We start from the raw sequence: 22,502 nt of genomic DNA, 5'->3' as shown, positions 1-22,502 counted from the left end.
TAGAAGGCCTAGGAAATCAGTGAAACAGATGTTTCACTTCTGTTATTTCACTGTACAAACTGGGAAAATGAGAAACAAAGGGGTGAAAATGACATACCCAAGGTCACAAGCACACAAAATCCCACAAAGTCCAGTCTCAAGCCCATGAACTCATTCCAAAATCTCTCCCATTTATTCAAGGGAACAAATAAAGGCGGTGAGTGGTGAAAAAGAATAGCAAAACTTGAAACCAAATACAAATAAATCCAACTAGTTACCAATGACAGCATCGATACAAAGTGAAATCAACCTGAATTATTATTGATGGGCTAGAATCCCAAATAGGATTTTCAGGATGAATCCACGGTCTAATCACACCAAGAGATGACAAGAAAATGATGGTGTTCCTTTTTTTTTAAGTTGTTCTATCTACAAAGAATAACTTTCTGTCAGTAAGGGGGGCAAAGGTAAAAGCCAAATTTTAATAAAGGACTTTTCATCAAGTTAGCACAAATGGAACAGGTGTAAATTCAGTAAATATCTCCAACAAGAGAAGAAAAGAAAACTCCAGAGAATTTTCCTTCAATTTAGTATGCATATGTGTATGTGTATGTTCAAGTTGTGTGTGCACACACACGTGTGCATGTATGTGTACGTGCATGTCTATGCAGGTGTAGGTGAGAAACCTGCTCTTACTTTGTCAATTTACATATGTAGAATGTCTGGTTTCAGGGGAAGAGATTAGATATACTTACCCTGGATGGGCTTGGGTGTCCTCCGTTCCCCCAGGACCCTGAGCTACTTCTGTCTTCTACATCTAGGGAAAAGAGAAAAATTCTTTAGGCTCTCCTGCAATCATTCTTTCTTTTTGTATTTGCAGTTTTAAATTAATGTTTCAAATTAATCTCCTGTTGCCTTTAATTAAGAACCAGGCACGGGGCTACCATGATGATAGTGGCTTCTGACCCATCTACTTAAATTAACTCATTTAAATTCACAGCAGAAATGAACTGGACCCTCAGGAACCAGAGGTATGCACATAAAAATTACTTCAATCCTTCACACGGCCTGATAGACTCTAGTTTCATTGACATAAAACTGCACTTAAAGTTTTATTAAAATCTTCTGGACAAAACAAACTTCAAAATGCACTAACAATCATAATTCAAAAGACAAGTTGAACTGAGGTGACTATCCAACCTAATTCATTCAACCTCTTTGTCATTAGGCTCTTGGGAAGTTCTTTCCCTAGACAAGATAGACCACACTGGACCAGACCTAGGCAATAGAAAATATAAAACAAAACAGAACACAAAAATACTGAGTAATCTACTTCTACTACCACACTTCAGGAATACTGGAATTATTGTTTGCTTGCTTGGTTTTTTTTGTTATTGTTTATTTATTTAAGGTTTCTAGATTGAAACTTTCTTTTAAATTTTGTTTTGCACTACACATAGCACTGGACCTAAATCCGAAGTCTTGACTTTGGGATATAAATAAGACTTGAGATAGCAATGAGATGCTATTAAATTACAAAGCAGTATTTCGTTTGGATCAACAGCACAAGAGAAACTTGAAATTCACTAAACTCTTCTCCAGACAGTTCTAATGCTGACCATGTGAAGAAATGTCCCAACACAACTGCACACAGAAACAGCCAGGAGAGGGACAGAACAGGGAAGTTAGCACACTTCCTGCCTAAAACATCACAGTGTTTTCGAGATCAGTCACTCTAGATTTAGGAATGGCTGTGAGGTTTCAAATGAAATGTTCATTGTAAGCAGGAAAAAGTTTCCCTGTTTCATTATTTCAATCACGGTTGATAACAGACGGCCATCACAAGGATTCCGACAGAGTTGGAGGAGGGTGTGAAACTCCCATCCAGGAGACAGATCCCATTTATTGTTTCCGAACATTTCAGTGATATTGTTTATTCTCTTAATGGTCTACTGTCATTCTTTCTATTACTGTGATTTTATTATCAGCAGAAGTAATTATAGTATAATTAATTGATTTATTTTGGGGTGCAGTGGAGTACATGATGTTATAGAATATATTAAGAAATGAAATGGCGACAGTGATTAACTGCCATTAACTTTGTGTGTATGCTGGTTTTCTCACCCTCTTCTCTCCTCACCTCTTCCATCATTTTCCTACTCTCCTCTGACTCCCTTCCCCTCCTCTGCTCTTTCCTTCCTCTTTCCTCTTGCATCCTATCCTCACTCCCTTTCTTCTCCTTCCTGCCCCCACCTCTATCTCCCCCTTCCTCTCGCTTAACTCTCAGTTCCTTGTGGTTGGTGCTTTAGTAGAGAACATTACTGTAGACAGCTGTCCCCTGTGGACACTTAGGATCAGCGCACTGTGAGCTTTAAGGCACATAAAGAAAAAGCTCTGGGGACTATGTCAACCCTGGGGAAAAAAGTGTTAAACTTTCCCCAGATCTGCTGTTTAACAACCCAACATGCTAGCCTGTCCTGTATATACTCAACTGAAAAATTTACAAAATTCTCATTCTCCTAAGTTTTGTAAAGCAAGTGCATGGTCAAATCCTTCTATCACTGAATGTTTTCCAACTTTTGGAACAAGGTATCTTCCTTTTCACCTATTACAGCCAGCTTGAATTAATTTGAGATTAAGGTAAGCCAAACATTATTAATAAAGCACAAGATTTAACTCTAAAGACTTCATATTGTTTGTACTCATTTTACCTCTCCAAATTCAAAAGCTCTTTAAACACATAAGGTAGATAAAGACCTAGAGATACAGGAACTTATTTTACCAGACCAATGGAAGTCTACTTGGGGGAATCTTGCTCCCCAACTGTCCCCAGTTGGGAGGGGGACTGGTATCTAGGGAAACTAGACAGACATGCTGTAACATACCCTACACAAAGGCAAAGAAAAACCCCCATAACCAAAACTGGTCTTGCCCAACTCTGCTGTCAATGCTACTAACAATGCCCCCACAAAAAGACAATCTATTAGTTACATAAAACAAAAAAGGAAACTATGTACTAGAATTCAATTTATAATTTAGTAAGAACTCTTTGTAAATACAGTGCCTTGTGCATTTGAACCCAGACTTGAGCTGCAGTGTTTCAAGAGACCTTTCTATACATCTTCTGTCCACTGAATAAAGGAAAAATGATGGTCAACCAGGCAGCCTGCTAATTAGCAGGGAGATAAAACACATCAAAACTTGAGTATTCCCAACTGGGCAATTTCAAAAGCGAGCAATCCACTAATTAAAAATGCTGGAAGTCGAGCCTTTTTCAAAACAGGTTAAATACTGGCTGGGTTCCTTCACAAATAGATTCCCAACCAATCAGATCTGACTGCTCTTTTCCCATTTCCAACATTCTCATTTCCTGACCTCATGTGGTTGTGCCTTCCTTTCTGCTTCCTCCCATTTACTGCTCTCTTTTGAAAAGACTCTTTCCCCCTCCCCCCCTTGGCTTCCTGCTAGATCTAGAGGATAAGGAAAAATCACCACCTCTACTAGACCCAATAAATAGAACTGCTGCATAAATTCTCAGCATATTTCTTCTTGGATTAAAAAAAAAGCTATGTGCCTGCTGTTCATTTATCAATAGCAAGAAGAGACAAAGCTATAGGCTGGATAATGGTAATCCATAAAGAAAGGTAAACATGTTAATTTTCAGTCATTTGTTTCCATCTTCCCTCCCTTAAGCTTTGTCAGAGTAGCCTGCATCTCATATCAAAGTGCACATGCTTATATCTAATCATAAAGTGTGCACATTTCAAAATCAACTTCTTAAAAATAAATGTATTATCTTTAAGTTGTTGTATGAAGGAGGTACCATATAACAAAGTAGTTTATGAATACAGTCAGTGTTGCCCACTTCAATATTCCCACCCTTCAATCTACCTTTCTTCCCTTACTTATCTTTAATTCTGTGGTATATACAATAAATTCTTGACTGCCCCATATCAGATCTACTAAGTTTGAAACTTCAGGGTTGAGGGAAAGAAAACTGTGTTTTTCACAAGATCTCCAGGTAGTTCTCATTCACATAGGAGTTTCAAAGCCACAAGACTACAAGGTAGACACACAGAACAAGTCATGCCGACATCCAATGGCACATCTCATGACTTGTATGAAAATCCTACTTTGGGCTGCCCATTTTAACAGCATTCATTATACACATCAATTTTCCCTTACTTGACCTGCCCTTGGCCATCCTTTACTCCCTTCTCAACACTGAGTACTACTCTTAAATACTACCATACTTTTGTTACTGCCATTCTCTCTGCATTAATTATTCTCCTCCTGAAAAACAATGGTGGCTTACATTTAGTGAGCCTAGATACATACCAGATACCTTGTTAAGAAGTTTAGATGCCATAATAGACCCACAGTTTTACATACGTAAAGAAAAAGGAACAAAGGAGGAGCAACAATGCTTGATATGCAATGTACTCATTACCTTGCCCATGTAATAGTAACCCCTCTGTATGATATTTTCACAATAATAAAAAAAAAGAAAACAAATCTAATAAAGAAGATTTGTGTATATAGTCAAAAAAAAGAAAGAAAGAAAAGGAAACTGAGATGGAGTGAGAACTTGCCCAATGTGTCAATTAATGGCAGACATGAAACAAAACTCAGATGCTGGTGGATCCTGGATCCAGAGAGTGCTGTCCACCCCCATCCCCTACATGCAACTCTCTGACAAAAATGTCCTATCTCTCTACAGTGAACTAAAATGACCACCACTCTTGTCGATTCTGGAGGTATTCATTTTAGACTTTGGATCCAGTCATTCCTAAAAGAGATTAAAGAATCATACAAATGAAATGCATAAAATAAAGATTGAAGGGAAAGGGTTACAAAAATGCATGATTAAAACAACTCAGTCAGAGGTAAGGTGAATTTATCAAATTGCACACTATGGTGAACTGGATATTTGCTAAAGGGCATTCATACTTTGAAGCTATTATGTAAGCTTACCAAAGAGTAAAAGAAGATTGACAATGACTATCAGATAAACACACACAAATTATTCAGGAGAAACATAACTAATCCTGGTATTAAACTAAATGGAAAAAAAATGTCTATGGAGTCCAACACCAGACCAAATATGATGAAACTTTTCACAATATCAATAAAAGACACACTGATAAAGTCTGTGGGGCTGGGTCAATATTATAGTTCAATGTATACAGAGGATTCCCTCTACAAATAATATATGGGCACCTATACATGCAGCTATGTAACCACATATTTACTCCATGCCATGTGATACACACACTTCAGAAGAAAGAAACATGCTTGATTCGTAAGTACTTCTCACTACCCTGAATGGTACAGAACCAGGGAGAGAAACTCATTGGTTCCTTATTGAATTAAAACAGCACAACGTAGGAAGTATTTACATCTGGATGATGAGTCTGAAAAATAAACAGGCAGTATAATACAGCAACAAATGAAAATCTGCCTGGGAAAAGGCTGTCTGGATATCCAATTCTCCCCTCTCCAACTCTGGTGTTGACAATACCCAAGGCAAAAGGAAAGAGGCAACTGGTGGACCCAAATTATGGACTCAATTGTTCAGAAGAGTTTTTTTTCTTAATTTCTTATTTTATCCCAACTAGGCCAGGCTTAACTTTCAAGGGATTGACAGGTGCTCTGAAAGGCAACATGACAGTCCACAATTCTTGTTTTAGTTGATTAGTTCTGCATGACGGCTCTCTTCTCCTGAAATGCCTAGCATCTCAGTGCCAAAATATAAAAGTTAATTTGGGCAAAACTAGGACCAAAGTCTCTATTTAGAGCAAGGATATAAAGATATAATTCTTAATTTCTATGGATTTTTTCATCCACATTCATTACTCAAATCTCCACTTCGCTTACGTAGAGAGTAAAGTAGAAAGGCTCAGACAGGATGGCCAACACTGAGAAAACCCGGATTGGGAGATGAGGTAGAGCGCTAGAACTGGACAGGATTTTGTCTTCCCCAGTTCCTTGGCCTCTCTGAACTTCTTTTTGTGAACTATGAAATAAGCGAGTTTGATTTCCATTCTTGGAAATAGGACAGGCTAGTATATTTGGACAACTCTCCCACAGAAAACTAAAAATGATGGATAACATTTTTTTTTTTACTTCTTTAAAATACTAATGAGCTGACAAGATAGGAAAAGAATCATCAAGCCAAAATCAAAGTGAAGGCTGGAATCCAGGGAGGAGGAAAGGAGATTTTTGCCCTGAGGACATCTGCCAACCTAGAAACGTCATGGGGCCCCTGGGGTCAAAGGGAACAGAAGTTAAGGCTGGAGACCCACCCAAGAGGGTACAGAAGAGAAGATAAAGGGAGTGGTATTGGCATCCTTAAAGAGTTGTTACAGTAAATGGCCCAGAATAACTGGTCGCATCCCAAAGTAAACAAACCATGCCTTAACTACCTAAATCTGTCAATAGTCTCACCTATCTGAGCTATTTAAACCCCTGACATATCTAAAAAGAATGATTTAGGAAAACTTACTTTTTTTAGAATTCCTAGTTCCGCTAAACAGATTAGTGATGATCTTAGAAACACAAAAAGTTTACACACAAGTGGAATTTCTCCATGAAATCACAGAATTTCAGTAAGCAGTAGATTTGTTCAGTGACTTAGCTCAGCATTAGAATATTCCTTCTTTTTAAACCATTGTGCTGTGGAGGCAAGGTGGGGGGGAATCTATACTGGCCAACCAATATCAGATCAAGACTGAATATGAATATTATATAGACTGTGCTGGTGAGAGGCAGAGATGTGATTCAGTCCTTCCCATACTTTGAGCCTAAAATACGCCTGATACCCAACATCCTGAAGTCACAGAAACAACCCAGTGGCATTCTGTATCACCCTACCCATCTACAAATTCCTGCTACTGTGAAGATAGGCTGATTTCCTAAAGAAAAACATCTACATATATAGTAAGCATTCTGGACTGAGGATAGTAAGTTCTTCCAGGAAAAGATAATTATTCTGAGACATGTTGGAGTCTACACCATCTCGGATCTTCCTCCCTGCCACAACAGACACTATTAAATATCCTCCACACCATTACGGAGCCTCCCAGACTGGGTACATCTGTGGTTCCTACAAATTTCCTAGTCCAGGAAGAACCCTTGGCTGGGCCCTCTACACAAACTGAGATGGCATATGCTCTCCATCAGTGCCAGATGAATTTAGAGTTCAAAATATTTCATCAGCAAAGCGTGTGTTAAGGATGTGCACATTTTCATTAGCACCAAGTAGAAGAAGAGCTCTAAGTAGAGTAATCTGAAGTCAAATTTGAGTACTAGTACAGGCATGGGAAGAGAGTTGAGAAGCTCAAATCTCTATTGATAGATCATGCCTACACAACCATGATCTTGTTCAGTTATGTCTTTACTAAAAACAAGAGATGATGCTTCATGGTGAGTGATCTGAGCACTGACAAGAAACTCCAGCACATCCCAAATCAGACTAAGCAAAAGGCAAAGGTAAGGAGATCATCCTTTCCATACTCATTTGAAGATAAGACAAACACAAAGGATGGAGACCTGGCCTTTACACATTCAGATCATTGATGTTGGTTCTGGCTTACTCAGAGCTAATGGATTTCTACCTCAAATAAATCTGACTCTGAAAATGAGAGAAAGATAAAGTGGGAGAGAAGAAAGAGAGAGAAAGGGATGGGATAAAAGGAGAGACAGAGGTAGGGGTGTGTGTGTGTGTGTGTGTGTGTGCACGTGTGCACGTGTGCACGTGCGCACACACCCAAAGGTAAACTGGATATCCCAGGGGACCAGACAGCAGAGAAAAATTGTTCCAAGGGTAATAACGGTAATGTGTTAGCTTTTATTAACATACATTAATGTGTCTTTAAACAAAAATAAAAGTATTATTTTCCTGAAGTTCAAACTAAACTACTTTTCCAAATAAGTATTAATTTTAAATATTTTAAAACGGCATTAATTCTATTGTGCAGTATTAAAAAATAAACAGAGAAAACATTTTTATGTAGCATGAAATTCAGTTAATACTGAAGTAACAAAAAGAAGTGCACAGCTGTTATGCTATAGATATGTCAGCAATGATCCTTATTTGGAAACACAGATCATTTTGAAAATTCAACAGGAACAGGTCAATTCAGAAATTCAAACAAATGTAACAATGAAGTTGTTACTGAATATCAATCCCTATAATTTGGAGTTGTCAATGATAACCTAACTTGAATAACATTGTACTTGGAATAGTCATTGTGAAGCTGAGAAAGAGAGGCACGATGTGTTATTTGGAAACATTTTCAAAGGTTTGAGGCTAGAGCTAGAGATGAAGGGAGCTCAGTGGTGGAGCACTTGCCTCCAATGTTCGAGGCCTTTGTTGGATTCCAACACTGCAAAAAAGCAAACCAACAACAAGAACAATAAGAACAACAAAACAGCTGGGACAAGCTAGTTCCAACCTTCTTCCTTATTGTAGAAGCCAAGCATTCTAAGAGCAAGAGCTGAGAAGAGCCATGAACAACAGAAGTATTACTCTGAGTCAAATGGGTCCGTTTTGACTTTCTGAAACTTGACAAGTCAAAAGGCCATTCATTTAAGAATCATTCTTAATAAGATAATATTCTTGGAGACTAACTATTCCAAATCAGTAAACACTATCAACTTGAAGTAAATCACCACAGATAAAGATGTGACCTTAAGTACTCAGGAGGCTGAGATTTACATCATGGTTCAAAGTCAGCCTAGGCAAGAAAGTCCATGAGAATTAATCACAACAAGCTGGAGGCAGAGCTGTGGCTCAAAGTGGTACAGTGTTAGCCTTGAGCACAAATCTCAGGGACAGAACCCAGACCTTGAGTTCAAGCCCGAGTTTTATTTGTTTTTTGTTTTGTTCTTTTAAAAAAAAAAAAAAAAGGTAAGAGTGGGGGAAGGGAGATGGTCCATCTAACTTCAACATCACACAGATAAGCTTCAAAGAACACAAATTAAAGGCACTGTTAAACTGGGCAAGTTTTCATCTCAGTGCTTAGGACATATTAAAGATATAATTACAAATACACACAACTGAGTGTGTATTCGGAATAAGAGGCAAACACTTTGGGAAACAAAACCCTAAACAGAAATGAAGTTAGCATTGTTTTCATTTCTATAAGAACAGGACACCTAACTCTGAAGATTTGTAGACTGAATTAGTGTATTTTTCAAATCACATGTAATTTTGATGTTGTGAAATCATTAAGAAATAGAAATATTGAAAATGCATATTTGGTTAATAATGTACTAAATACATTGCAGCAGGAAAGGTCAAGATGAAGCATACGACTGTTTTGTCTTGTCCTCATTTCCCCAGGAGACCTCTCTATTGCCAGGGTGACATGAGTGAAGATCTAGGTTGTAGGTTCTCCCCAATGGCATTCTTTCTGTTTCAGTTTTTCTTCTATTCTTTCCCTGTTATACTTTTAACCAATGTCTTCCAATCTCCTCTCTCTTTACTCCCTATTTCATAGGATGCCTCACTGACAGTGGAGAAGCCAACAGTATGAGATTCTAAACTCCAGTTTTCCAGCACAGTCACCTTGGCTTAGCATAGCTTCTCCCAGAAGACTTCTATTTCATCCTTTTCATCCTTCCACCTGTTGACCACTGGCCGCATCCTATGACCTGGCAATGACAGCCAATCAATCACCCATGTTCTCTTTGGGGGTCGTGTCTTAGTTTTAGGCCAATTTTCTCTGTATTTAGGCTCAAATGTGCAAACCACACTATATTACTCTGCAAAACATCAATGAGAAGGCTTAATTAAGTAACAGTGACAGATAAATCCATTTCTTTCCCAGTAATCAAATCAAAGCAGGTTGACATAACACAGGAACTTAATACAGTTATTCCCTTGTAATTGGAAAAAGGCCCTTTACTTCTCATTAAAGCAATCTTCTGGGTATTGGCATAATAAGAAGGCTCAGTGCTTTAATACTGCCCTATAAAAGTCTCAAGACACACAACCCTTAAGCAAACAACCCAGATTATCTAATTCCTTGATCACAGCAGATCAGGCAGTTCCTACTGTTTTAAACTACTAATTCTTTATCTTGGTTACAATTAAAAAGAGGCAAATCGGTATCAAACACAGACAAGGGAGAACTGTACAAATGTATAAACTGTTTACAGTTCGATGAATCTACTTCCATACGTATCTAAAGGGAAGCAGTTGGTGAAAAATAAATTTGAAATACTTTAAAAATATGAAATCATAATGGCTTGGATGGGGGGGGATTAGGGGGACTGTTTTTATTTTACTCCGTGCACTCAATAGTACATAGTTTCCCTCCATTTACAGTCTGATAGTTAACCATAGTACATCTTTGTTCATCAGAATTATGAGGAGTAAAACATTCAATGTTTGTGGCATATTCAGAGCAATCTCATTGATATGCTTTGACTAGGCCAAAACTGGACAAGAGTTGGACAACCTTCTACCTTGTTCAAAGTTCCCAAACTAAACAAGAACAATTTTTTATTCATTCATTCACATTTTGAAGGAGTTCCTCTTATTCCATTTGTGGCATCTGACTAATCTCAAAATGCTTCTATCAACTCTGTGGGAAAGAGTAATTTATAAAGTAGTGATCCCCAACTGCTGGCTGACCATCAGAATGCCCTAATGAATCCCACTAAATACCACATACTTTGGCCCTACCTGAAAACTAATCAAGAAAAGATAAACTATAAATACCATAATGTCCTATGTTTCATTGTAGGTAAACTACAATGTGTTCTATTGAACTATCTGCAAGTACATGGAATCAGTTTCATTTACTATGTGAAATTCCGAAGAACGAAAGCAGTGCAGTCATCAGCATCAGGAAATTCATCTCTGATGCATCTATCTAATCTTTAATTTGAGACATTTTGGTAAAAGATCCAGCCCAGATCATAGTAGTGTATTTGTCCTGTCACTGTGACTTATTTTATTCAATAATAGTTCCTCAGTCCTTCTATTTGTGATGAGGACATTTTGGAGGAATACAGACAAGTTCTTCCATGGAATGTTCCTCAGTTTACGCTTTGTCATCATTCCTGTTCCAGTGGACGTGAATTGCTTCCTTCCAGGATATCACACCAAAGCCTCATGGCAGGAGGTAGGTCCGTCTCTTCTTCTCTCATATTTGTTGCCTAGTCAGAATGCCATGCAAATTCTCCTGGGTATAGTTTAACTCATCAACAATCCGTGGAGAAGTTCTTTGAGAGCACTGAAACTAATCTTTAATTATGTGCTCACTGAAAACAATGAAAATACAAAATACAAAAGTGAAAATGCCCTCCACCCGCTCACTGTCTTCATCCTGATTCCTGACCACCACCAATAGTTTACCAGCTAGCTTCACTATCTTCCTCGCTTCTGTGATCCCAAGTCTCACATCCATGGAAGTACAGGCACTGCTGGCCTACTGGAATTGATAAGAAATACTCAATTGTTTATTTGTACTCTAGAAACATTTTAAGGGACACAGTCATTAGTGGTAGCCTTGCAACCTAGGTCAGGGTGGGGAAGACAGAAAACAGAGTATGTTAAACAAAGTATCTTATTAACCTGGCATTCAGCCAAGACTGAGCAGTCTACTTGTGAATTCAATGCAATGTGCAGATCACACAGAAGAGTGATCCACTTGTAGCCATGCTATCCTAACTGGTTGTGTTGTCTCCTCTCCCCACATTCTACACACCAAAATGGAGAGACGCCTTTCAGCAAAGAGCAACAGGCCCAGTGACATCCACACAGAGGACAGCAGAAAACTGTAGTGCTGCCTTCAAAAACTGAGAAAATTGAAAATGAGAAACAGCTACCATGTTACTAGAAGTGGGGTTGACAGCTGTAATAAATATATCCACACATTCAATCAAATAGCTAAGGAGATGAGGAGTAATACTGGACCATAGAAAAGATTAGGAGGAAGTCTGCCATGCAGTAAAGCCTTTCCATAATAGGCGGTATGGAGCAAGTTAACTTGTAAGCAATGCAACGGAGAAATGGTCCCTATAATACTCTGAATAAAGCCTTATCGTTTTATAAACTGAACAGTACTAAGGGATTTCAACTTTGACTTATGAAGGCTTAGGAAATTTTCCTCATAATTCCTGTTACCCAAATCCTGGACAAACATAAGCAGAGATTTGCCATGCATGTGTGTAGTGGGTGTACATACATGTGTGTATGTAAGAAATCAGCATACATGTACAATAAACACACTTGAATTTCCTAATGTTCCTTTTTTTTTTTTTTTTTTTTTTTTGGTCAGTTGTGGAGCTTGAACTCCAGGCCTGGGTGCTGTCCCTGAACACTTTTGCTCAAGATTAGCATTCTACCACTTTGAGCTGCAGCTTCACTTCCAGTGTTGAGTGGTTAACTAAAGAGTCTCATAGAGTTTTTTCTGCCTGGGTTGGCTTTGAACTGTGATCCTCAGATCTTAGCCTCCTGAGTAGCTACGATTACAAGTGTGAGCCACTGCCGCACAGTTCCTAATGGTGTCTTAATACTAAGGAACAACTGTGTCTAAAAGAGATGAACCCATTCATTGTGTCAATTGGTACATCCAATCCAAGAAGTCTGATGATTTAAGGATTTCACATTTTACCTCACAATAATGTAATCATTTTTTTATTATACTGCCTTCTTTCTACATTTTATTTTTACTCTCTAAATGCACTTTAATTAAAATGATACATCTGGAATCATTTAAAGTATGAAACTGAGATCAAGGGAAGTTAGAGGTTAAATATGAGCTCTCTAAAATCATTTTCTAAAGGAATACAAAAAGAGAGAGAGAAGGGAGGGAGGGAGGGCACAGGCGGGCCAATGGAAGATATCCTTAGATCATTTGCCCTGAGACTTACATTATTCCTTTCCTGCACAATCCATAACGTCTTCCAACAAGCAACCAAAGACTGGATAGAGTTCACTGGAACACTTGTTAAAAAGGGAGAGTCAGACAATAGAATAATGATAGTATTTCCATGTCTGGTGACATGAATTTAAATGATTGTCAGCAGTGAAAACAGTGCTCATCCCCTTTTGGGGACCCCAAACATCTTACACCTCACCGTGGCACCCATGTAACAGAGAGCCCCGGGACTATGATGACAAAAATGGCTCAGGGCTTCCTCCAAACCAAGCCGCTGCCTGTACTTTCCCTTTCAAGGGTTTTAAAACATACACTCAATTCAAGTAGGGAGCACACACTGGGCACTGTGTCTATACCAGGTTGGCTTTGGGGGCAGGAACTAAAACCAACTGGATAGCATCAAGTGACATTTTTCAGAGCTGAATACACGAACTTCACGAGAAGGGGTAAAATACATTTCATTCCATCTTCCTTACACTCAGACGCCTCCTGCCTTTTGCCCGTCTGGTCAGTAATGTCTCACAGTCAGAGCGAGCTGAGAGGCTATGTTGCATGTCTCACATGGTAAAAAGCCATAATTCTTCCTCAGGAATGGCAGACATGTCATTGGTTTGAAGGAGATGGACACAGGGACCTGAAGACTGACAATAACCAGGCATCATGAAAGAAATCAAGAAGCAAGGAAAGAAGCCAGGGAAACCTGAGCTGTCAAGGAGAGAAGAATGATTCATCTGATGAGATTAGCAAAAGTTTGATTAGAAAAGATGCCTTCCTAACAGAGCAAAGATTGCAACGTGACTATAAGATTTTATTTTATTTTTTGGTGGGGAAAAGCAATGCCTGCCAAATGTGGTGTGTAACAGCACAGACTAGCCGTGAGTGATACAGTGGGAAAATAGCCACTAAGCCAGATTTTATTTGATTTGTACTGATGATTTTTATTAGAATACATGGATCATTGCTTCAACCTTTCCATGTAAAACCAAATCAAATTCAAAAACTCACACATCAGTCACCTAACCTTATGTCATTCCTTCTGCTTTACTAAAGTAGAGCCACATTTCAGTTGATCTGTCCTCGATAAATCGTTCAGCTACGCAAAACTGTCAGGCCAAATTTGGGAAGGCAAGTGGTACACAAAAGAAACTGAGAAGTCTGCAATTACAAATAAGAAAGCCAAAGAAAAGAAATACTGCAAGCTTTGTAAATACAGGGAAGGGAAAAAGATCAAAACAATATATAAGCAAATCACAAGAAGATTCAATGAATCTTCTGCATTTTGGGGGATGAACTGTAATTTGTTATAAGAAGTCCCACATTCCCCCCAACCTCCTGTCCTCCTGTTCAGTCAAGGTATGCTACAGGACTTTCAGCCTTGCTCTGAAACCAAAGACAGACCACAATTAGGTGACAGAAGGAGACCTAAACTGTAATCATCAGTTTTGCAAGTGAAAAATGTTACAACACTTAAGGTGAAAATTATACAAGCTAAATATTATATACATTGAAGAAATCTGTGTTATTCACTGGAGTGGTTGCATTAAAATTGGTTTCATTAAAATGAAGTTTAATTAAATAAGCCATAACAAAGGGTTTCCAAAAGAGAGACTGGCCATAATCTCCTTCCTACCCACTGCTCCATTACCTTTTCCTTCTTGCATTATTTTTTTTTCCTTTTTATTCTTAGAAACACTGTAAATTTCCCACCAAAACCCATAATCCAAAAGAAACTTTTTTATCCACTTCCAGTTAGCACGTCTGTTTCATCTCCATGACCAATGTCCTTCATTCAGTGTCTCAAAACAATACCAGCTCTGCCTCACCGAAGGCAAAAAACAGCCCCTCCAGCCAGCAGTAAGCCCAAAACCTAATGTCCCCAGGGGCTGAGCAAGGGCCACATCTAAAGTCTCTCTGCAAAAACCCAATCCCTCTGAAAACTAGTGGCTCCCAAACTTTCAGGCTGCTGGTGTAACACTATGCAGTAAAGTATGGACTATGTTTTCAACCATCCACCATTCTCCTGACCAACAAAAGTGTACCTCTCTCCTTTACAGTCAGGGGGAACTGTATGGCTAAGATTTGGCCAACAGAACCAAAGTCTAAGTAATGCTTGTCTTTTCCAGCCCTGCCCCGCCCCCAAGCATCCTCTATAATCTTTGTTCTCTCCCTTCATTGATCAACCTGTTATTAAAATCTAGCAAATCAGTAAGGTACTAGGGACCAGCAGAGCTAAGGACTGGGAAAACCAAGGCCAGAAAGACCACAGGTAGGAAAGAGTCATCAGCATTGCTCTGCAACACCAGAGGGAGAGAGTTAAGCTACTGAAGTTTGGGAGTTGTTTATTCCAATAATTCACATACCCTGACTAATGCATCCTCCAAAACAGACTTGCCTGAATTCTGGCGCGATGATTCTATCTTGCAAGTAAAGCAAACATACGCAGTTAGAGCTGGCACCAGTGATAATTGTGAAGCAGGGGAAACTGGTCTTTGAACTATCCTTCTTTCCCTTTCAGACTTGTTTTCCCCTCTTAGCACTTCCTCCCTCTGAGCACCAAATGTTCTCAGGCTGCTCAGTCTGTCTCAAGAAAATAAACCCGATGCATTCACTACCCATCTTTAAACCATTACCTTGTGAATGCTACTCAAAGTGGTGTGCTGTGCCGACTGCTACCTGGAGAATTTGGGAGAAATTATTTGATGTCTCAGATTGTATGTATTTTCATTCATTAAATGAGAATGCTATTTCCACTCTCCAGAACAATCATGAAAATTATATGTAAGTTAAAAATAATGTCACTATGGAACCTGAAAGGCAGAAAGTGGGGGAGGGTAGGAGATACCATCTATTTTGTGCTATCAGTACTTTTATTTTTGGCATTGGTTATTTAGAATTGACGTAAAGTAGGGTCTTTTCTCGGTAAAATAGAAGAAAAAGATCATATTTTAAAAAGACAGAATGTGATGGCTTGAAAAGAAAAAGGTTGCAGAATTTTAGAGAAAAAATTAAGAATTATATATGCTGCAATTCACATTTACTGGGGCAAGGGGACCAGTAATGATCATCAAATGCAGGCCTTTAACCTCCACTAAGCTATCGTCCACTCCCTAGAACTGACTTTTGTGAGGTACTGCAATTAAGAATGGAGTGGTGTTAATTTCAAAGGAATCCAATAGAAAAAAAAAGTGCTGTTTCTTGGCCTCCCTCAAGCATCTCTCAGAGAACACTTGTCTTTCTATTGATTCAGTAATAAAACTGTACAAACTATGACAGAGATATCACTGCCATCCAACAAACCTTAACATATTAGTGGTAGAAGAAACAGAATAAGGATTGATTTTGCTTAAGCATAAAGTATCTTTAAAAATACAGTAATCACAAAGTGTCCTCAACTTTTCCAGTATATATCTGATGTAAAAGGAAGAAGGGAAATTAGAACCTGGCAAACTATACTGGCATTACATGTATCTTCCCAACTATAGGTTTGATGCCACAACACACGGACAACTCAAAACCAATACTGGTGGGAACATTCATTCTATAGAAGTTGACAATCCCCCTCCCCACCATTATAAGCATAAGATATTTACCACCATGATAAGCATTGTTAGTAAACTGCTTTTTTAACGCTCACAGCCACTATCAAGATAGGTTGTATCATCCTCATTTGAGAGGAGGGGAAAAAAATCAAGCTTCATAATTGGAAGACTGTCAAAAAAATGAAATAAATAAAATAAAATAATCCTATTGCTTGTGTTTCCTGCACGAACAACCAAGCTGCTTACTGACGAGTACATGGATGAGTTTTCTCAACATATCAAATCCACTTTAATGGGACCACAGAAATGTCCTTTTTAAATCTATCTTGAAGTAGTCTTCCATCCAATACTATATATCGTTCATTGTTCTTCACTCCTCCCCATATGCACACTTATCTGTCTCTTCTTAATCAATATACATTCCATCTTTACCACCCTTACCTCTACATACTCAATTCAACATTTTATATGTATCTCAGCTCAAGAATGATCCATTAAAACATCCCAGGAAATAGACTGTACCTGTCAACTGGGATAAGCTGTGCACTATCCTTTGGTCAGTGATTCCTCATATATTCATGCTCTCCACAGTAGTCTGTTCTGCCCTGGCCTTAACTAAAGACTATCCAGGAGTTGAGTCCAAGTACAAGAAGAGCTGGGACACATCTTAGATTCTGAAGAGGTTTTGCCACTAGTTCAGTAATGACTGCTGGCAATGCCTTGTTTTAGGCTTGTGCACAAGCCTGGCCTTGGAAGGAGCCAGGGAACTTCAACAGCATTCCTGTGTAGCCTGAGATCCAGGAGGACACTTAACCTAGGCTGAGAGGTCGGGAGAGAACAAAACTGGGAGAAAATGAAGGAAGGGCTGACACGGTTCAAAAGACTCAATATCTGACTTACATAACTGTAACCCCTCTGTACATCACCTTTACAATTTTTTTTTAAAAAGGCAATGGGTGAGGGGTGCCAGTGCTACCATTTGTAATCCTAGCTATTCAGGAAGCTGAGATCTAAGGATCATGGTTCAAATCCAACCCAAGCAGGAAAGTCCATGAGACCCTTAACTCCAATTAACTTCCAAAAAAGCTCAGGACAGTGTCAAGGCCCTGAGTTCAAGCCAGCCCCACATAAATAACAAAAAAAAAAAAAAAAAAAGAAGAAGAAGAAGAAGTCAGGGACCAATGCCTAAGCTTTGAGTTCAAGCCACTGCAATGACACCCAACCATAACAAGGAAGGTAACAGGAACAAGGTAGCTTTCCAAGGAAACAGGTCCAATAGAGCCACTACATTAGCAACAACAAAGATTCTCCATGTGTATCTTATCCTAAAACTGGTTTCTTTCATGGTCATTGGATTCCTGGACCTACTTGCTTCTCCATCACTTCCAACGGCAGATGTTAGTCTACAAAAAAGCCTGCGAAGATTTGTCATGATTGGGACCATCAGAGGACCAATCAATCCCTAAAGCCAGGGACTACCACATATGGATTTGCCTAGGCCTGGATAACCCATATTAAGCACTGTGGTAAGGCAGACAGGATTACCCTGATGGCAAGAAGAGCTTTCTTGATTGTGACCTTCAAATCCATCTCGGTAATATCACACGCCACCCCCTTCATTTTCTTTCCTCTACTTGTGGTCACCTCCCTGACCAATGCTTGAGCACACCACTGGCATTCCCGATGTACAATCTGAACAGGAGATTCCTTCCATAGAACACTTTCCCATGTATTCACACCTCTCCACTCCCTACTTGCCCTGTCTTCTCTCACTTCAACCTTCAAAGACACTAGCACCCCATGGGACAGCTTTCCTTGTCCCCCTGATGAGTAGTCACATGTTCTCCTTGCCCATGTGTCTGGTCTTATTCCATGATGGGGCTTTCAGAGATGTTAACTTTGCATTTTCAGGATTATCAAGCTAGTCCTCTCTGTCCCACTGAACAAGATGCTTTCCGAGGGCAAAGACTGCTCTCTCTCTGCCCAAGGCACCCAGCACAAGGTACAAGTCCCAGAGGAAGAATCCCAGGAGTTATTATTGTTGTTATGTGAGTTATTAGATGGTTGTTTCTTCAGCTCCTCCAATGGGCTGTGCACACAATGAAAATGCTAGTAGAACCGTAAAGTTACCTGACATTCCACACTCCCACAACTTTGAAAAGAACAATTTACACCTAGCTTGACAGAAATCCATAATGAGTTTATGTCATGTATGTCCACTATTAACTAAAGAGATTAAACCACAAGCAGGCCATAAATATTAGCTTGACACAAGATATCTGTCTCCATAACTTAAATAATTACTCGTTTCAAAATAAGGCAAGTATAGACTGAGATTCACTGGGAATTATGCAGAAGAATATTCTAAATACAGTGCAACGTTTGCAAGCTATGTAACCAAATGAACCTAATGTACAAATCTCAAGCTCAATAGTTTCTGGTTTGAAAAAAAAGAGAGAGACAGACAGATGCTGGTGGTTCATGCCTATAATCCCGGCTACTTAAGAGGCTGAGATCTAAGGATAAAGGTTTGAAATGAGCAGGAATAGATGATTAAGAGACTCAACTCTAATTAACTACCAAAAAGCCAGAAATGGAACTGTGGCTCAAGTTAGTAGAGCTCCAGCCTTGAGCAAAAAAGCTAAGGGACAGTGCCAGGCCCCGAGTTCAATCCTCAGTACTGGCAATAAAATAAACAGAAAATAAATAAAAAGTATCACAAAACAGATTTTATGTGTGAGTTATCCCTAGATAGATATGACCTCTTATATGGTGATGGTAAAGGGAAATATTTGCCTCTTTAAATATAGACCCTACATATTCTCAGGCCAGAGAATAAAACAACTGTTATCATCCCCTTCTCCCCAGCATAATTGCATTCTTCAATCAGATGAACCTGAGTTAAGCGGTCCATGTCACTTGGATCGCAGTTACAACTTAACATTCTTTAATCCTTTTCACTGACTTCCCCACTGATTAGCAACAGTCTTGTTATACTTAAAGTTTGCTTCAAAAATAATCAGAACTACCAGGTGTCAATGGCTCACGTCTGCAGCCCTAGTTACCTAGGAGGCTGAGATCTGAGAAACATGTTTCAAAGCCAGCTCAGACAGGAATGTCCATGAGACTCTCATCTTCAATAACCTACTCAGAAAAAGCTGGAAGTGGCACTGTGGCTTAAGTGCTAGCCTTGAGCACCAAGAGGCTCAGGGAAGCACACAGGCCCTGAGTTCAAGCCCCAAGACCAGCAAATACTACTAGTGATAATAATCAGAACCACCACAGTGACAATCATAAATATCCTATATCCATTTAGTTCCATTTTTCCAAACACACACTATTTCATCTTCTTTTACTATTTTATACATTAGAGGAATTCAGGAGTTGGTCCACGTGCTCAAGGCAAGCTACTGGGGAAGCTAGGAAGAGAACCCATAATGCCTACTTTCAGCCTTTCTGAAACCACCTCCTACTCATTTGCTTATGCCATGAAAGAGAAGTGGCATCTTCAGATGGTAGCATCTCAAATTCAATGCAGGGCTTTCTCTGTGGAAAAGGCTCTCTTCTTACAAATCAATCATTCATGATCTTGGAGTTAAATAAGCCCAGCAAGAAAATGCTACTGCTTTAATTAATATTAACTCTGAGAAGCACTTTTTCATCCAGTCTCGTGTGTGTGTGTGTGTGTGTGTGTGTGTGTGTGTGTGTGTGTGTGTGTGTGTGTGTGTGTGTGTGTGTGTGTGTGTGTGTATGTTTTGCTTATTGTACATAGAACCATAGAGAACATTTATTTAAGTTGAAGATGTAGATGAGAAGCAATGATATATATGATTTTTTAAGTTATGTCTGAAAATCCAAGATAAAAATACATAATCGTATCTATTAATAACTAACCTACACATCAAGAAAACTGGTTTTGGCCAGCAGTTGAGAATACATGCAAAGCCTACAATTATATCCAATCTTCAAAACTCTCATCTTTCTCTGAACTCTGGAGGATATTAGAGAAATGTGGGTACCAGCCCCAATGTGGACAGAATATCTACTCAAACACTTCTCTTGCTCAGACTTAAAGACCATGCACGGTCCAGCTTGTTGCAGAGAAAATAGAAATGAGTGATAGAAATATTTACTTCATCATTTCATCTTAGCTCAGAACATTAGCTTGCTTTGGTTTGTTTTCTCATAGCTAGGCAGCATGAATCTCCTAGTGGATAACAAGCAGATAACTCCATTCCAGTTCTTGAAATAAATCCCAAACACTGTGGCCAATCACAGTCTTCCATCCCCGCAATGGAGATTTGTGGGTACTTGGCTATAAAAACATGGCTGAACTGGGTCTCTGAGAAAGGTCCCCTACTTTGGAAGGAGCAGATGTATTTTGATCCTGTCTCAATAATTTCCTGTTTGGATGTGATACCCAAAACCAAGTCAAGAATCTCCTGAGTATTTCCAGGATGACAAAGAGGAAGGAGAAGCTGAGCGATTTTGGAACAGGTTACCTAGGCTTTTTTTTCCCCCATGTAAGAAGAATTTGTTCTCTTTGGCCTACTGAAAGCATCCACCTCTTTGCACTACCCCAGAAGCAGACTTATGAAATCCATACTCACAAAGGGTCTTACGATACATATCCTGTCTGGGTCAGTCTGGACTTCATCAATGCAAAGGCCATCATCCTCTGGCCACTCATATTTATCAAAGCATCAGAGAGGCATTGTCTTCTGAAGGTTGACAAGTTACATGCCACCTAATTCTCCATTTAATTTGCTCACATGTTAACTCATCTTTCCCGGTCCCTATGGTCCTCTCACAAATCTCAAGTGGCCAACACATATGTAACAAGCATGTAGTACAGGTAAACGCTAATGGCAGAAGACACATACAAATTATTTTTTCTCTGACTTACCATCCTAAGTCCTACACACAGGCAACATGTGTGGTGTTGGTATGCTTTTACAGACTTATTTAGCTATACACATCTTTCTGGCAAGAGAGAAAACAGTTTGCCTTGGTTCTGCAGAGCCATCCCTGAGTCAGTGAAGGTTAAGCAGGTCATTCTACATTACCCAATGCTTAGCAAACTACCCTGTCTGGCTATCACTGCAACTGTCCTGACCAGATTTTCCTTTTCTTTTCTGCTCAAGGCAAGCCATCCTCAAACAATAATACTGAAGTTTTGCAATATTTTGGACAACATAAAACATGGCAAGACTCCCTTAGGACCTCAATTGTCATTTATATCCCAATTCACAAAGAAGGGGGAAAAAATAAGTTCCAGTGCTGAAAAATATGAAGCACAGTCTATTTTCTTTCTATGCCTTTCCAAATAATTATGGGCCCTAAACTCAAGATTTAGTCAAAAAGATAAAACATCCACTAGAAAATAAAAAAAAAATGTTGAGGAAAACAATTATATTCATTTACTAGCAGAGAAGAAACATCAAGACATGGTTTATGTCCAAAATAGTACCTGGCGGGGGGGCGGGGGGGTTAGAAGAGGAAAAACTAGGAGAAAATGAGGGAGGAGATAACATTTTCAAAAAGAAAGGTACTCACCATCTAATTTATGTAACTGTAATCCCTCTGTACATCACCCCTACAATAAAACTTATTAAAATGTTTTAAAAGAAATAGTTTATTGAACTATTTTTTGAAAAGAGGATGGAAGTTTCCTTCCAGTGGGAAAAATCCAAGGTAAGAACTTTTAAGGTTTGAGAGCACAAAGAAGGAAAAGTAGGCTTCACCTCCAGAATCCCTGAACAGTCAAGCCCAGTGTCATTTCCCAGAAGAGGGAGTCTAAGGAAGTACTCAAGAGATAAGAGATCTGGGTCTTCCCACCTCTTTCCCTCCTTTACTATCTATAAGGCCTTGAAACCCAGATTCCCTTGCTTCATTCAGATTTGCTCCTCTCCAACCTACTATGAGACTTTGATTGCTGAAACCCTTTGACAAACACCCTACTGCCTTCGGGCTACACGCTTAGGGTGCTTCTTACCCTATTTACCTTGCTGTCTCCACTCACCCTGCACTGCCAATCCCTCCTGTGCTCCTCCACCAGACTTTTCACTTTACGAGATGTGAGTCTGGA

The 22,502-nt window shown here is 39.2% G+C and overlaps 1 protein-coding gene across 7 annotated transcripts in view; it reads right to left on the bottom strand.

Annotated features, from left to right (window-relative positions):
- Positions 1-22,502, bottom strand: part of Tcf4 (transcription factor 4) — a 355,777-nt gene that overhangs the window by 230,067 nt on the left and 103,208 nt on the right. For all 7 annotated transcript variants that reach the window (XM_070029076.1, XM_070029075.1, XM_070029078.1 and 4 more), the window contains one exon: positions 735-796. In XM_070029076.1, coding sequence (XP_069885177.1) covers positions 735-796 — 62 coding nt within the window. The remainder of the gene's footprint in view (positions 1-734; positions 797-22,502) is intronic.

This window comes from Dipodomys merriami, unplaced genomic scaffold, assembly GCF_024711535.1.
Source record: "Dipodomys merriami isolate MVZ:Mamm:240054 unplaced genomic scaffold, mDipMer1.0.p SCAF_2, whole genome shotgun sequence".
NCBI lineage: Eukaryota > Metazoa > Chordata > Mammalia > Rodentia > Heteromyidae > Dipodomys > Dipodomys merriami.
Note: the sequence above shows the minus strand (reverse complement) of the source record. Positions and strands in the feature narration are given on the sequence as shown.